General features: G+C 38.3%; 4 protein-coding genes across 9 annotated transcripts; all 4 read right to left on the reverse strand.

Moving 5' to 3' along the window:
• Positions 1-3195: 3195 nt before the first annotated feature.
• On the reverse strand, positions 3196-4670 carry LOC129791200 (1-acyl-sn-glycerol-3-phosphate acyltransferase alpha-like). Its single transcript, XM_055829269.1, has 3 exons — positions 4348-4670; positions 3577-3758; positions 3196-3508 (listed from the first exon to the last, which is right to left on the reverse strand). Exons 1-3 carry the CDS (start codon positions 4658-4660, stop codon positions 3212-3214), a joined length of 792 nt encoding a protein of 263 aa, XP_055685244.1. The 5' UTR covers positions 4661-4670; the 3' UTR covers positions 3196-3211.
• A 17-nt stretch (positions 4671-4687) lies between these two features.
• LOC129791198 (1-acyl-sn-glycerol-3-phosphate acyltransferase beta-like) lies at positions 4688-7114 on the reverse strand. The gene is made up of 5 exons (XM_055829260.1): positions 7006-7114; positions 6720-6924; positions 6511-6644; positions 5973-6154; positions 4688-5207 (listed from the first exon to the last, which is right to left on the reverse strand). The coding sequence occupies exons 1-5, from the start codon at positions 7046-7048 to the stop codon at positions 4845-4847; spliced, it is 927 nt and encodes a 308-aa protein (XP_055685235.1). The 5' UTR covers positions 7049-7114; the 3' UTR covers positions 4688-4844.
• Positions 7115-7197: 83 nt separating this feature from the next.
• Positions 7198-10461, reverse strand: LOC129791194 (transcription factor grauzone-like). 6 transcript variants are annotated; one of them, XR_008750674.1, is made up of 3 exons: positions 10206-10407; positions 8517-10139; positions 7198-7272 (listed from the first exon to the last, which is right to left on the reverse strand). XR_008750674.1 is itself a non-coding variant. In XM_055829253.1 (3 exons), the coding sequence occupies exons 2-3, from the start codon at positions 10356-10358 to the stop codon at positions 8595-8597; spliced, it is 1698 nt and encodes a 565-aa protein (XP_055685228.1). In that variant the 5' UTR covers positions 10359-10385; positions 10457-10461; the 3' UTR covers positions 7198-8594. The 6 variants fall into 6 exon arrangements, 3 of the variants coding, with proteins under 3 accessions (XP_055685228.1, XP_055685229.1, XP_055685227.1); XR_008750675.1 differs by having other exon boundaries at positions 8489-10139; XR_008750676.1 differs by having other exon boundaries at positions 7198-7671; positions 8489-10139.
• A 683-nt stretch (positions 10462-11144) lies between these two features.
• On the reverse strand, positions 11145-12189 carry LOC129791201 (S-phase kinase-associated protein 1). The gene is made up of 2 exons (XM_055829270.1): positions 11998-12189; positions 11145-11901 (listed from the first exon to the last, which is right to left on the reverse strand). The coding sequence occupies exon 2, from the start codon at positions 11876-11878 to the stop codon at positions 11390-11392; it is 489 nt and encodes a 162-aa protein (XP_055685245.1). The 5' UTR covers positions 11879-11901; positions 11998-12189; the 3' UTR covers positions 11145-11389.
• Between the last annotated feature and the right edge of the window lie 3 nt (positions 12190-12192).

A 12192-nucleotide genomic window follows, 5' to 3' on the forward strand; every position in this document is an offset into this window, starting at 1 on the left:
ATGCATCACAATGTGACTACATTGGCAATTCCATTTAACATTATATTGTATTTTCTCGCCTTCCCCCGTCGCGTCTCTCCCTTTTTGGGATCATACCAAATGCGCACGTCTAGGCCCAGAGAGCTCGCACATCTTCTCCCGCATCGAAAGGGGATGATGACAGTGGACGGGAAAGCGGTGTGTGGGGGAGTTAATATGCCGGGTGGCAGAAAAGAAAAAAAAAAGAGAGAAAACCTCACCTGAATGGTCTCGGAAGCTGAGTACTTTTTATTATTCTCCGTCATGATTCACGCAGACTTCCCATATCCTTCGTCACAGAATATCCCAATAAATAGGCGGGGAATCCACCACCCTGATATTTATTTGACAAGTGGATGACTAATCTGAAAGGCAAACAGAAAGGAAAACACCTCATTAAGTGATAAATACCAAAGAGGGCAAATAAAATGAATGGGAATTGTGGGTTCCCCCGTAAGGAAATTTTCATGCACTATCAGTCATATAAATCATCTCCACTGCACTTTATTTCAAATATGTTTTTTTTTCTCTACCACAAAGAATTGTATGTAGTTTCAATGATAAGCATGTACGCATGCAAAGATCAATTGCGTGCCGAACATTAGGTAATCATAAATTACAATTGGATAAGAAGCTATGCGCGCAATGTTATGAAATAAATTTAAATGCACTCACGAGAGATTTAACAAAAAAATGAATAAAGAAGGAATTTTGTGGCTAATGAGCTTTTATTCTATTAATTTTTTATATAAATTAATTACATTATAGATACTAAATAATATTTATTAAAAAAATGTCTAAAATTTTTGAGAATTAATCTTTGTAGTTGTTTAATTGTTATGACGGAAATTGCAATGGAGACGCCTGGTTACTACAGTACAAAAAAAACTTAAACCTTTCGAGACTGCACAAAAACAACTAAAAAGATTTTAAAATTTCACTAAAAATCATTTAAAAAAATCCTAAGCTGGATATGTGGAACATAAACCAGAACACTAGTTCCTTGAACACATAACATCTGAAGCTAGTCAGTTTCATAGAATATGAAAAAAATAGAAAAAAATCAAACTACATGGAAATCTTAAACAAACTATTAGTTCCGTAGAACACGAGAAACCATAAAAACCTGCAAAACGTAACAAAATAAAATATATTTTTGGGAAAAAAAAGAAACTAGAAAATAAATTACAGAATGTAAAAATTCGAAGCCTTAAACAATAAATAATAATAATAAATACAGAAAATAATAGTTTTAGAACCCCACGGGACACAAGAAACTGGACAATCCATAAGAATTCTTAAAAAAAATGTAAAGAAAAGTAAAATAATCATTTTCTTCGTAGAAGTCTTTTTTTAAATTCTACAAGACCTGATCCAATAGCGTAAGAAATATTTCACTAATCTATCGACTTGCCGGTACTTTGCGTAAAAAATAGTTGGAGTATATTATTAATGAACTTTTCTCTTAATTAGGGATATATGAAATGCATCCACCTCTTGAAAGATTTTTTTCCTCTGATTTCTCAATCATTTGATGCAGAACAGAGATTGGAGAAGAGTGTGGGTGGACTTTATTAACTTGTCGTACTATTCATTCATCGTTTTCTGTTTATTTTTGATGAACTGGGGGAGAGGAGTATAGACGGAGTTATTGATTAATTCACTTCCGGTCCAGCTGTCTTTTATTTCTAATCACCACACACTGCGGCGGAGGAACAATAAAAAGTGAACAAGAGTTTCAGGTTTCAATGAACCCACTCTGTCTCTATATTTTCTTATTTATTCAACTATTCAATGTTCCCACAAAAGGAAGCACTATGCTCGCTCCTTTTGCCACAACCATGAGAGCCTCGAGATTCGATCAATAGATGAGCAAGAAAAGCAAAAAAAAAATGGCATTTAAAGTTTAACACGAGGGCGGAATGAAATCTCTCGAGGGGGAGAAGCGCCCAGGCACAAGATAAATGTACGTGACACTTTTCTCAATCTCTGATCCCGGAAAGGGACTACTAAAGGCACGAAAGAGAGGGTCGTTTGTGGTGCAAGAGATGAAGTAATTCGCATAAATATGCTTTACTATATATGTGTACTATGTACAGAAGTAATATAGTCACTGGGTATAATTACACTGTCGCTCACTTGATATATTTTCCACCCCTGCCGAAAGTTTCCTGAATAAACTCACAAATATATATAGCTTCCTGATTAATATGTATATTGGAGTACCTGCTGGAGAGGAGATTTAAATGGGGGTTTCTGAAATAACTCTCTCACAGCTGTACTCCAGTCTCAGGACTTGTTCAGGATGTACAGGAACTCTCAGCAGGAGAAAATTTCCAATTGCCAAAAACTAAACTTATTCCACTCATCCCTTGCAGATGGGGGTAGGGGATAAGTGTAAAGAATAAAAGAGGATACGGAAGAGCATTGTTTGTACGAACCTTATGTTGTCTCCTTCAGCAGAGCGGCGTCATTTTGTGCACAAATTATCCGTTTGCGCGGAGTGAGGGTGGATGTTCGAGGACGAATGATGGGGCAAATGGTCCAGAAAATTCTTCCCTATCTCATCAGAATCATCTGCACAGAGTCATAATAAGTCGAGAAGTCAATGAGCCCGAAGAAATTGATGCAATTCACTTTCACTGATAAGAATAATGTAGCTTCAACACACACAACAACAACGGCTACGCCGACGCCGCTTTCGGTCCAATTTATTCCTGATTTGAGCACGAATTCAATATAACATACAAAAACTACGTATAAAGGTGTAGAAAAGCCATATAAAATGGAGTTTTTTTTACAAGGGTTTTTTTTGGTTGTATGTAGAAAATGGGGGTGGGATGATGGAAGGTTTGAGCAAAAATTGGTGGGTGTTTTTTTCTTAAAGAAATGATGGCTCTATTGAGGCTCCAGCCATGTGTTGGCTACACAACACAAAACGAAACCCAACTATATGGCTGGTGGCACTTGGAGACGGAAGCAACCCCCCAAATGTCGAAGGGTGTGTCGGCGTGCACCCGAAGACTTTTCCTGTGCGTGCGCACTGAACTTCCACCTGAGCAACTGCCGACCAACGTCACTTCGTCGCGGCCAACAACCCCTCATTTTCACTACACATAGCCCACCTGGAAGGTCTACCTTTCAATGAAAACCAACACACATTTAACCGGCTAAATAATATTTTCCCTTATTTTTAGCAATTCAACTCCATGTACACTTTATCCATTTCATCGTGAACTCCCTCAATGAATGCCGCCAAGTCATTGGTGTTGAGACCTCTTGTTGGAATTTCCGGAAGAATCCTGATAATTCCTCTCCCAGCGGGTGCCTTCCCCTCATCAGATGTGTGGCGGAAGAAATCATTCCGGGACACCACAATGGGTTGCACAGGGCACTGGCACTGCAGTGCCAACTTAAAGGGACCCCTCTTGAATGGTAGCAATTTTTCACCCCTATTGCGTGTTCCTTCCGGAAAGAAAATCAGTTTAATCTGAAATATATGGGAATTGGTGCTAAAATTCCATGATGTGATGCCTGATTACGAAATTTTCCGCAAACCTTCCTCTCCGCAATTGCTTCCGATTGTCGCTGGAGGCTCTCGAAGGCACGCTGAGGATTTGATCTGTCAATAAAGAGGGATCCCCAAGTCCATGAAGCTACACCGAAGATTGCATAGTACATTAATTGCTTCTTCACAACCACCGAAGCTGGTCCAATGTGGGGCCAAATGTAGGCCAACACTGTGGGGGTGAGTAGAAAATATATACATAATTTATGTAGAGTTGAGAAGAATACTAATTTGAGTGGATATGAAGATAAAATTTAATTAATTACACAGAGAAAAATTAATGTGGGTTTGAATATTTTTTTGGAAAGCGAAATTTAAAAGGAAAATTATCTTTAAGAAAAGAAAATTAGATTCTTGGGTGTTAACGATCTTATGTATTTTTTTTTATTAAATTAATATAGAAAAGGACGGAGGGGTGAATATGTAGAATGCCCCATAATAATCATTAGAAAAAACCGGACTATCTAGCAAATTAGTAGCTGAACTAAGCAAATTTAACGTAAAAATAGAAAATTTGTAAGGGAAGAATATTAGAAACTTGATATAAGCACAAATTGAACTAATTGAGCTTCATTGCACATTTAATTTTAATTAATTACAGTCTGTTTTGATAAGAAACGATTTGTTTTCCTTTAAGTTTCCATTAGAAGAAGAATTCTTCTCTGTATGAATTTATCTACATTCATATCAACTCTCAAAGTGGGACCAACAAAAAGTAATTCTGTTCAACATAAAAGGATTAGTAAAATAATCACACATACCGAGTAAGTCGAGGACATTCTGGTGATTGATTACAATAATACTTCCATGGGATCTCTTCACATTTTCCATTCCCTCGATTTTGTACGTTATACCCATAAGACGGGCAACAAATCTCCCCAAAGAAGCAGCCCACAGAGCATTTCTCGAGTCAAATGGGCGAAATGGGAAGAGAAGTAGTGGAAATAGAGCCACAATATTGCAAAACACCATGTAGATGCTATAATTTAGGACACTTCTTAATCTCACGAAGAATTTTGAGAGCAAAAGTATAGCAATTGTGAGACAAATCCCCAAAATCCCAACGTTATCCATCGCAATCACGAGACACAATGTGGAAGATTTGCCATTTGCAAAATGCAAAAATAATTTACTTAATATAAATTACACCATAATTTTTTTTTCTTCTCTCTCTCTTAATGCAAAGTAATTTGCCGCACAGCAGAGTATTTTTCCCTTCATACACGTGGGTGTGGGGAACGGGGTGGGGATGACCCATTCATTCATCCTTGAAGACAATTCTAGGTCGATTCCTATCTCGCCATGCTGCATCAGTTGATTTTGAATCCACCTCCCGGGCGAGTTTCTCATACTCCTCCAGCATGAGATTTCGGCAATTGGTCATCAGGGTGTCTGTGTCTGTGTCCTTGAGGTCAGCCGTGTCAATGGGATCCAAGACGGAAATTATTACATGTCCCTTGTCGAAGATATACTTCTTGGCGTCGATGAAGTAATATGGCGAAACAACAAGTGGCGTAATGGGTACTTTGGCGGTGATTGCAGTCTTAAAGGCACCACGTTTGAACGGGAGCAAACCTCTCTTGCTATTTCGTGTCCCCTCCGGATAAATAAACATTTTAATCTGCAAATTAATTACGAAGGATATTAAATGGTAGATTAATAGAAGAAAATAATATACTAAAAGAAGAAAATGACAGAAAAGGGAAATTCGAACATTTTCAGATCATAAAATGAGAAAATTATAATTTTATCGGTATTATTATGTTATAAAAAGATATTAGGGGAACTTGGGGATAGATGTTGCATTTCCAATAAAGTTCTTATGAGAATTTTTCTTTAGAAAATTTGTTTTCTATTTTTTTTCTCTAGCAAAACAGGAACGTAGCTATAAATGTATTAAAAGTTTTTTTAAAGGTTTTTTGTTGCATTTCATTTCTAACGTTTGACGTTTTTTCTCAATATTTGACTCTAAATTTAAATTTAAACGCTTGATTTTGGTTTTCTAACGTTTGACGTTTCTTTTCCATCAGTTGTCATTTATTTTGATGGTTTACTATCTTTTTCCTTCTAACGTTTGATATTTATTTTCTTTTATTTGGCATTTTTTGTAATGTTTGATTTTCTTTTTTAACTTTTGGCATTTTTTCTTATGTTTGAGAGTAATTCTAATGTTTGACGATTCATCTTTCTTTCTTAACGTTTAGTAATAACATTAAAAATTCCTTTTTTAAATTCATATTTCATAATTTCCCAAAATTAATTTTTTTGACGCCTCAAAAAATAAGCTCCTAATCTGTCTCATCTTTTAGGGTGATTAGACCTTCGCTGGGCTACGGGGCTACGCTGTAGCAAGACTTTTATATAAGAAGATAAGGAAATTACTCACATCTTCCTCCTTCATGAGCTTTGCACATCTTCCGAGTGTCTGATATCCCGATTTAGGGGATTGCCTATCAATGTAGGGCAACCCGGCTAACCAGGCAGCCGGTCCAAATGGAAATACGTAGAACATTTCCTTCTTAGCAATTCCAGTCACACGATCCATCAGTTCCCAAAGGTTAAACATTGCTTTAGTTAAAGAAAAAAAAACAGCATAGTTAATCATAAATTGTGATTAGATTGTGCTGAAATAATCAATCTCTCGCATGGCGTTATCGCATGACGTAATAGGTCATTATAAAGTATCTCGCGCGCGTACCCTTTTGGTGTGATCAAAATCGAAAGTTTTGTAAAATCTCTTTCCTTTTTTTGACCACACGAGTCTCAATATTTGTTCTTTTTTTGCTTTTCAATTTGTTGAAGTTCCCCCCACAAATGTAGCTTCGTGTGCGCAACGTTATCAGTAAGTTGGGAAAATGAGCTTTAATCCCAAAAATTGTACATATGAGTACCTACATATAGAAGTAAATCCCCATGGAGCTTACCTAGAATATCAATTGATGACTGATGATTAGCACAAATGAGACCGCCAACATTATCTTGCAGAAGACGAGCTCCACGCACTTCCCACGTAATTTCCAACAAATACGAACATTTTCTTATGAACCATCCAACAATTCTGCAGAGAGCCATTAAAATTTAATTATTTTTTCTTTAGACAATCTTTGTGGTAAATTAAATTGTATTTACTCACTTGCAGTTGATCACATTTCTGGGGCGAAAGAGGAAAACTGGGATGAGGAGTGTGGTTCCCATAATTGTGGCAAAGTAGATCATAATGAATTTAGCGAGAAATCGATACTTGCTCCGACGATTCCCAAGATTTGCTGCGATCGCAAGAATAATAAATATCACCAAGCAAATGCCCAAAGTCCACAAATATCCACGAACTATCCATTCTACGGGAGGGAGAAGAAGACAAATAAATAATGCTGTGACCACACAGAGAATCTTCTCCTCTCAGTTGTGGTGGAACTCACCTAGAAGGCATTTTGCACAGGAAATTGCTGAATGTATCGCCATTCTCTTAACTAACAAACACACCACGAAGCAGAGTTTATTTCAATGCCACAGTCACTGCCACACTAAACATCCCAAAGAAGGAATATCAAACACTTCGTTCAGCTACACGTTCTTATCAGCTAGATAGGGGCAATAAAAAATGAAACTTCGGTTTCTCCCTTTATTGTTATTTTAAATAGGCGATTTTTATTTACTTCCATCTCAAAAAGTGATTACGTGTGCAACTAATGACGAAAAATTACCACACAGAAATCGTTTAAATGGTTTAAATAGAATTCAATAATTAGTTGGTATACCACAATCGTGGCATACCAAGTATTGTAATCGTCGGAAAAACCGACCACCTCAGATCGGGCTCAAACTTGGTATGAGCACGTTTTAGACATCCCACATTACGAAAATGGTGGTGGAAAATTTTTGATCCGGCCGGCCGGCCTGCCGGCCTGCCGTTGGTCCCCATTTTGCCTTATAGCTCGAGAACGGTAACAGATAGAGACTTCCGGTTTGAAGTTTTCTATAGAAATGTAGGTGTAAAATTTCATTTTTTCCCATTTTAAAAATCCAAGATGGCCGCCGTCCGCCATTTTGAAATACTGTCAACCACTTCCCTTACAGCTAGAGGTCTGAAATTTTAGTATGTTGTAGAGCTCAGTAAGACGTTTTCATCGACTATTCATACTTGCAAATCGGTCAAGCGGTTTAGCAAATATGGCGGCCTAAAGCAAAAAGTGTTTTTTCAATATAACTCGAGAACGGCTTGACCGATTTTGATCATCTTGGTATCAAATGAAAGGTTTCAAGAAGCCCTACAACTGCGTAGAACATTCCAAGTTCCAAAAACATCCGCAAGAGGCGCTAAAATCAAAAATTGCCTAACTTTAAGAGGCAATATCTCCGAATCCCCATTAGGTAAATCTTTTAAATTTTGATATGTTGTAGCCTGACTAATAATCTTGTACCAGTCCGAAAATGAAGAAATTCTATGTCGCCGTTTAGAAGATATCGCAGTTTGAAAAATTCTTGAATTTTAAAAGTTCTAAGAGCTATATCTCCTGAACTGCTTGTCCGATTTTGCTTAACTTGGTATCAAATTAAAGGTTTTACAATTATCTACAACTTTCTAGAACATCAGAAACCTCTAGAACTATTCCTTCAGGATAAAAAATGCCAAAAACTGTTTTGGTGAAACAAAAATCCGCCATTTTATGTTCTGGAGGTGACCTTGAAAATTATTAAAATTTATGTCAATTTATAGCCTGTTTTAATACCTTTCCAAAACTAGTCAAGAAATTTCTGTAGGTCTTATAGAACCAGAGATATGACCATTTTTATGCATCAAATTACTGATTTTCACACAAAAAATCAGTTTTGCCTACTAATACAACTCAGAAATTAAATTACAACGCATAGACTGACCCATCCGCGTTGTGGTATACCAACTCTTATAACTGGACGCGTTATGATTGACTTTTTTTTCAAGGCTTTTATAGTTATTTGAATATTGAGGAATTTGGTCAAAACAGAAATCCTCTTTTTCTCATTTTTTTTAATCATTTTCTTCATTGAGAAGTCCTCTCTCCTTGAGCATCCTCTTCTTGCGCATTTCTTGATACTCAACGGGATGTTTTTGCTTCTGATGCGCGTACATGTTGGCGCCGCTGTTGAATTGTCTTTCACAGAAGAGGCATTTGTAGAGTATGGCGTTACCAGAGTGGGCAGCCATGTGTTCCCTGAGAGCAACCTTCACTTTGAATGCTCTATCGCAGAGGGTACACTGATGCAGTCGCTCCTGCAGATGGACAAGTTTAATGTGATTTTTCAGGGCCCTTTCGTTTGGGGAGATCTTCCCGCAAATGTCGCATTTGTAGATTTTCCCTTCGACGTTGTGGCGAGCATGGTGATCCACCATTAAGCGTTTCTGTTTGAATTTCTTCTCGCAAATGGGGCAGGAGAAATCTCCAACTCCCTTTTTGTGACTATCCACATGAATCTTATATTGATGCCTTCCCTTTATTCCCTTCCCGCAAATGTCACAGATAAGACGCTCAACTGCATCCTTATGCCCGAGCTCATGCCCACCCTGGATGTGCATCCTCAATGAGTTTTTTGTAGGGAATATTCTCTTGCATGTCTTGCACCGGAATCTCTCTTCGTCGTCACTTATGTGCTGAAGAAGGTGCGAATTGTAGTTCTTCCGCTGCATGAAGGTTTTTGAGCATTCTTCGCATTTGTAGGGATGCTGCTCCTTCGGCGTGTGAGTATTTAAAGTGTGATTGTTCAGCCTCTGGGCATTCAGGAAGGATCTATTGCATTCTTTGCACTTGAAGGCATCGGGATTTGTGTGATAATTCAGGTGATTAACAATCTTCTCCCGGGTATTGAGCTTCTTCTCACAGCAAACAAGGTAGGCCTCCTTCTTGTGAACCCGTCTTGAGTGATTGCTCAGTTCCTGCAACTTCTCAAAGGATTCCTCGCACGTTGAACACTGGAGTTGAAAGAAAATCCTAATCTTTTCATCTTCTTCCGCCAAATCTTCCGGATTACGACGATTTATCTCCACCTCATTCTCCTCCTCGTCTTGCATGTTATCTTTCAGTGATCTCCTCTTTGCCAAACGCTCTGATCGGTCTTTGATTGTTGTTTTTGTATCCTCTGAATCCTTTTCTTCAGCTGCTTCGGGTTCTGCTGATTCTACAACATCATCCGGAGGTTTTGGTTGAATTCTCTGTCTCTTCTGTAAAATTCTTTCACTCCTTCTCGCCATTGTCTCACATCCAGCAGTAGTGTATGTTTCAGGAGCTTCCTTTGGTTTCTTTCGTTTGGAACTTTTGGGAGGAATTTCGGAAATTTCAGTGTCTTCCGCGTCTCCTGAGTGAAGAACATCATCGTCAACTTGAAAATTTTCATGCAAATCCTCCTCATCCGTAATCTCAGTATCTGATTTTACTACTGAAGTCACCGCAAGATCCCCATGAAGCTCATGATGAGTCATCATAGCCTTCCAGATGGTTTCCAGGAAATCCAGGCATACATTGGCCGTATCTTTGCAATGTTGACACACAGATTTTGGCCAATTGTCTGCAGGATCAATCTGAAATGTTACAACAAAAAATTCTTAAGCTAATTTCTTGGAAACACCTTAAATCTAATTCCTTACAGATACTCCAAAGTTCTGGAAGAGAGATTCATGGAGATTCTCATTGAAGATTGAAGAATATGTTGATGACTTCTCAGCACAGAGCCGACAGATGACTTCCATCTCCGGGAAGACTTCCTCTTTAATGTTAAAATCAATTTCAAGGGGATCCATGAAATTTTTCGATACCTTCCTTCCAGACTTGAAAATGAATTGGAATGAAAAGTGAGGTTATGTTTTGATATCTTTTTTTTCGCGCTCTTTTTGCATACCGAAAATCCGGAAAAATCTGTGATTTTATAAAATTAAATCTAATTATTCGTCCTAAATCAGAACAAATAATTTTTAGTCTGTTTTTGCTTAATTTTTCTTTCAAAGAAATTATCGAAATTATCCAAAATTATATAAAAAAAAACATATTTACTGAAAAGTCGACGATTTTCATAGCAAAACTTCAAGATGGTCAAAATCAATTGTTTCGAAAAATATCATCTACCTGCCTATTTGAAAATTTCACAATTGCAAAAGAAATTTTCACAATAGATAATGAAAATTTCACTAAAGACTTAATGAAATTTTCATTACTTCTAGGAAATGCACAATTTTTTTTCCTGGAAAAGTAGGCGTCCCAGTCGAACAAATAAAAATAAATGATAATGACCCCAGACGAGTGGAGGAAGGAAAAAGGTGCCCTGGAGAGGCATATGAAGCTACCCAAAGGTCGTTTTGTGTGCACAGTCATCCGGCAGATGGATGTAGCTCGCCGGGAAGTTCCAGCATTGCTCAAAATTCGCAAATCATCAATCCGGAAGGGTAACGGGATCATTATTCAGGGGCTTTACATCCTTCTTGTTGCCATCGGAAGTCTCTGGGTAGGAATCTATTTGGCCATTGTGGAGGATGGCGTCTGTTTTAGGGATTCAGGGGGATTCTATTGAGACAAATAAATAAATTCATTCGTGATGCTAAACTAAACGTTTCTTTTATTTCGTAATTCAGGACATTATAATTATGATTTAACAGAAAACACGTGAAAATGTGAAATATGTTTACACAGAAAAATGAGCGAAATAAAGAGAATTCGTTACTTGGCACAGTAAAATGCCGTATTTAGTTTAGAAATTCATTTTTTTTGTTGGGGGGACATTTACTGTGGCATGGAACGAGTTTTCGAGCGATGGAGGGAATTCTGGGGGGAGGAGGCTTTACTTCTCCTCGCACCACTCGTTCTCCTTGCGAACCTGCTCCTCCTCAGCGGGGGTGAAGTCATTCTTGATGTTGAACGTCTTGCGAATCTCCTCTGGCGTCTTTCCCTTAATCATGTTGGCCACAGTCTTGCACGTTACATCGAGGAGGCCTTTGATGTCGAGATAGTTGGCGGCCAGAATGAGTTCAAAGAGCGTGCCCTGGTCAACTTTGAGGAAGTCCGCGTCCCACGAGGAGATATCATCTGTGCGCTTCTCCTTGTTCTCATCATCCTCGGCCGGCTGGGGGTCATCCTTGTGGTACGTTGCCCACTGGAGCACCTTCTTGAGAATGGCTGAATTGACATTCGGCAGCGGCACCATTTCATCCTCTCCCTCATCCATCCCCAAGTCATCCAGCATTGTCTTAATTGTCCCGCTGCACTTGGCAATCTGGACATCTGTGTCAAACACCTCCCCGTCGGAAGATTGCAGCTTAATCATCGGCATTTTTGTGAGTCGAAATTTCTTTGCTGCAAAATGACGGCCATTTGAAAATTTTCCACAAAGAAAATTTGCAAGCTTCCCCCCAATGTTTCGCTTTTTCCCCAATTTTCTCCCTTTCTTACCTTTCGTTTGCACTTGGAGTTACTTCGGTGGCTTCCTTACTTGCTTTCTTGGGTGCTTCTAATTTATTTCTTTGCTTGATATCACCACACCACAAAAGCTACGACAAAACTGATCTTTTTTGCAGCAGACAATGCTTCAGCTCGAAAATAAATTTGTTACATGTCCCCTAATTGAGCGTCAATATGCACAAAAAA

The sequence above is a fragment of the Lutzomyia longipalpis genome, chromosome 2 (assembly GCF_024334085.1).
Source record: "Lutzomyia longipalpis isolate SR_M1_2022 chromosome 2, ASM2433408v1".
NCBI lineage: Eukaryota > Metazoa > Arthropoda > Insecta > Diptera > Psychodidae > Lutzomyia > Lutzomyia longipalpis.

What these genes read in the sequence shown, in the direction of transcription:
- LOC129791200 (XM_055829269.1), bottom strand. Translation starts at nt 4,660, where the DNA reads ATGGATAACGTTGGGATTTTGGGGATTTGTCTCACAATTGCTATACTT. An exon ending in GAATGTCCTCGACTTACTCG is followed by an intron (nt 3,759 to 4,347) that starts GTATGTGTGATT and finishes TCACCCCCACAG; the next exon opens with TGTTGGCCTACATTTGGCCC. An exon ending in AAGCAATTGCGGAGAGGAAG is followed by an intron (nt 3,509 to 3,576) that starts GTTTGCGGAAAA and finishes CATATATTTCAG; the next exon opens with ATTAAACTGATTTTCTTTCC.
- LOC129791194 (XM_055829253.1), bottom strand. Translation starts at nt 10,358, where the DNA reads ATGGATCCCCTTGAAATTGATTTTAACATTAAAGAGGAAGTCTTCCCG. An exon ending in TCCAGAACTTTGGAGTATCT is followed by an intron (nt 10,140 to 10,205) that starts GTAAGGAATTAG and finishes GTAACATTTCAG; the next exon opens with ATTGATCCTGCAGACAATTG.
- LOC129791198 (XM_055829260.1), bottom strand. Translation starts at nt 7,048, where the DNA reads ATGGCGATACATTCAGCAATTTCCTGTGCAAAATGCCTTCTAG. An exon ending in AGAAATGTGATCAACTGCAA is followed by an intron (nt 6,645 to 6,719) that starts GTGAGTAAATAC and finishes GGCTCTCTGCAG; the next exon opens with AATTGTTGGATGGTTCATAA. An exon ending in GTCATCAATTGATATTCTAG is followed by an intron (nt 6,155 to 6,510) that starts GTAAGCTCCATG and finishes CTTTAACTAAAG; the next exon opens with CAATGTTTAACCTTTGGGAA.
- LOC129791201 (XM_055829270.1), bottom strand. Translation starts at nt 11,878, where the DNA reads ATGCCGATGATTAAGCTGCAATCTTCCGACGGGGAGGTGTTTGACACA.